This window comes from Argentina silus (assembly GCF_951799395.1).
Source record: "Argentina silus genome assembly, chromosome: 22".
NCBI classification, from domain to species: Eukaryota; Metazoa; Chordata; class Actinopteri; order Argentiniformes; family Argentinidae; genus Argentina; species Argentina silus.
In genome coordinates this window covers 5,997,914-5,999,365 of record NC_139676.1, presented here as the reverse complement: position 1 = coordinate 5,999,365, position 1,452 = coordinate 5,997,914, and the positions used below count along the sequence as shown (strand labels likewise).

At 46.4% G+C, this 1,452-nt stretch overlaps 1 protein-coding gene across 1 annotated transcript in view; it reads right to left on the bottom strand.

The window, feature by feature from the left end:
• Positions 1–589: 589 nt before the first annotated feature.
• Positions 590–1,452, bottom strand: part of slco5a1b (solute carrier organic anion transporter family member 5A1b) — a gene marked incomplete at its 5' end in the record, with an annotated part of 66,051 nt that continues 65,188 nt past the window's right edge. The window contains one exon of the mRNA XM_083694335.1: positions 590–689. Coding sequence (XP_083550461.1) covers positions 618–689 — 72 coding nt within the window. The 3' untranslated portion in view covers positions 590–617. The remainder of the gene's footprint in view (positions 690–1,452) is intronic.

Here is a 1,452-nt window from a genome sequence, read left to right as displayed (position 1 = left end):
AAACCAGGCTTGAATATGTTCTATGATACAGATGTGATGACCAAGGTCATATCATGTACAGACACACATATATACAGACATACATACATACATACATACATACATACATACATACATACATACATACCGGTACATAGAGATCTAAAAACAATATGTCTATCATAAATATATTCTAATCATTAATCATTGAACAAAGAGAAACGTCGTCAATCAGTCAAATGGTTTAAATGCACTGAATATCGTCTGTACGGAGAACACACTCCGTTGCTATGACAATAGAGGATTAGGTCACGGTCTCAGACACTAAACATCCACTAAGACGGAAGAGAAGGGGGGAGTGGAGGAGTGGAGGAGAGGAGAGGGGGAGAGGAGGAGAGGAAGAGAGGAGAGGAGAGGAGAGAGGGAGAGGAGAGGAGAGGGGGAGAGCAGTGGAGAGGGGGAGAGGAGAGGAGAGGAGAGAGGGAGAGGAGAGGAGAGGGGGAGAGCAGTGGAGAGGGGGAGAGCAGTGGAGAGGGGGAAAGGAGAGGAGAGGAGAGGGGGACAGTAGAAGTGGAGTGGAGGAGAGGAGAGGAGAAGAGGAGGACCCAGGGGATGCTTCTTGCTGTGGCTCGGCGGTCTCACTGTGGAAGAGCTTTGAGTATGGCGTTCACCTCCTCCGCAACAGCTGTCAATGCAAACTCAAACTGCTCCTGAGAGGGGGAGAGAGGGAGTAAGAGAGGGGGAGAGGGAGAGAGAGAGAGAGAGAGAGAGAAAGGGAGAGAGAGAGAGAGAGAGAGAGAAAAAAAAAAGAAAGCAAGAGAGAGAGAGAGAGGGAGAGGGAGAAGAACATGTTGAAGCTAAGCGAGATAAAATTCCTACACAAACATAAACGTATGGAATAGACTAACAGAACATGCAAACACCTCAGAAGCTCCCCAGAACCCACACTAAACCCCCTCGATGCTGCATCACTTGGTGTTCAATAAGTCACCACTAGGGGGAGTAGGTGGAACTGAAGCCTCATGTCCTCTTATAACCAAACAAGACCATGTAGTGGAGCTCTAAACCCTAATTCACACTACAGAGCCACACTGAGCCAAGCTGAGCTGAACTGAACTGGGCCGGCCAGGTTACACATCCACCGTAGCTGCTGAAACAAAAATGTTTGAGCCAGCACAGTATGGTTTGGGTCGGCCCCCCATGTGTAAAGACCCTTCTCATCTGGAAGTTTATCATTGGGGACCAACATGGTTATGCCCAAACCTAAGTAGATAAAATCAAATTTTGTACAACTGCTGATATTGTTATTGCTATGGTACTTCTTTAAGATCCTGTGAAAGCTTCGATATCAACCGCGACAAAAGATACAATTTCCTCCGATTCAAGGATTCTCGAGTTATTGCAAAAAAAGATGCCCACCAACGTGATTTATCTTTGTCACAGGTGATAATAAAGACCGTTGAAATGTGACAG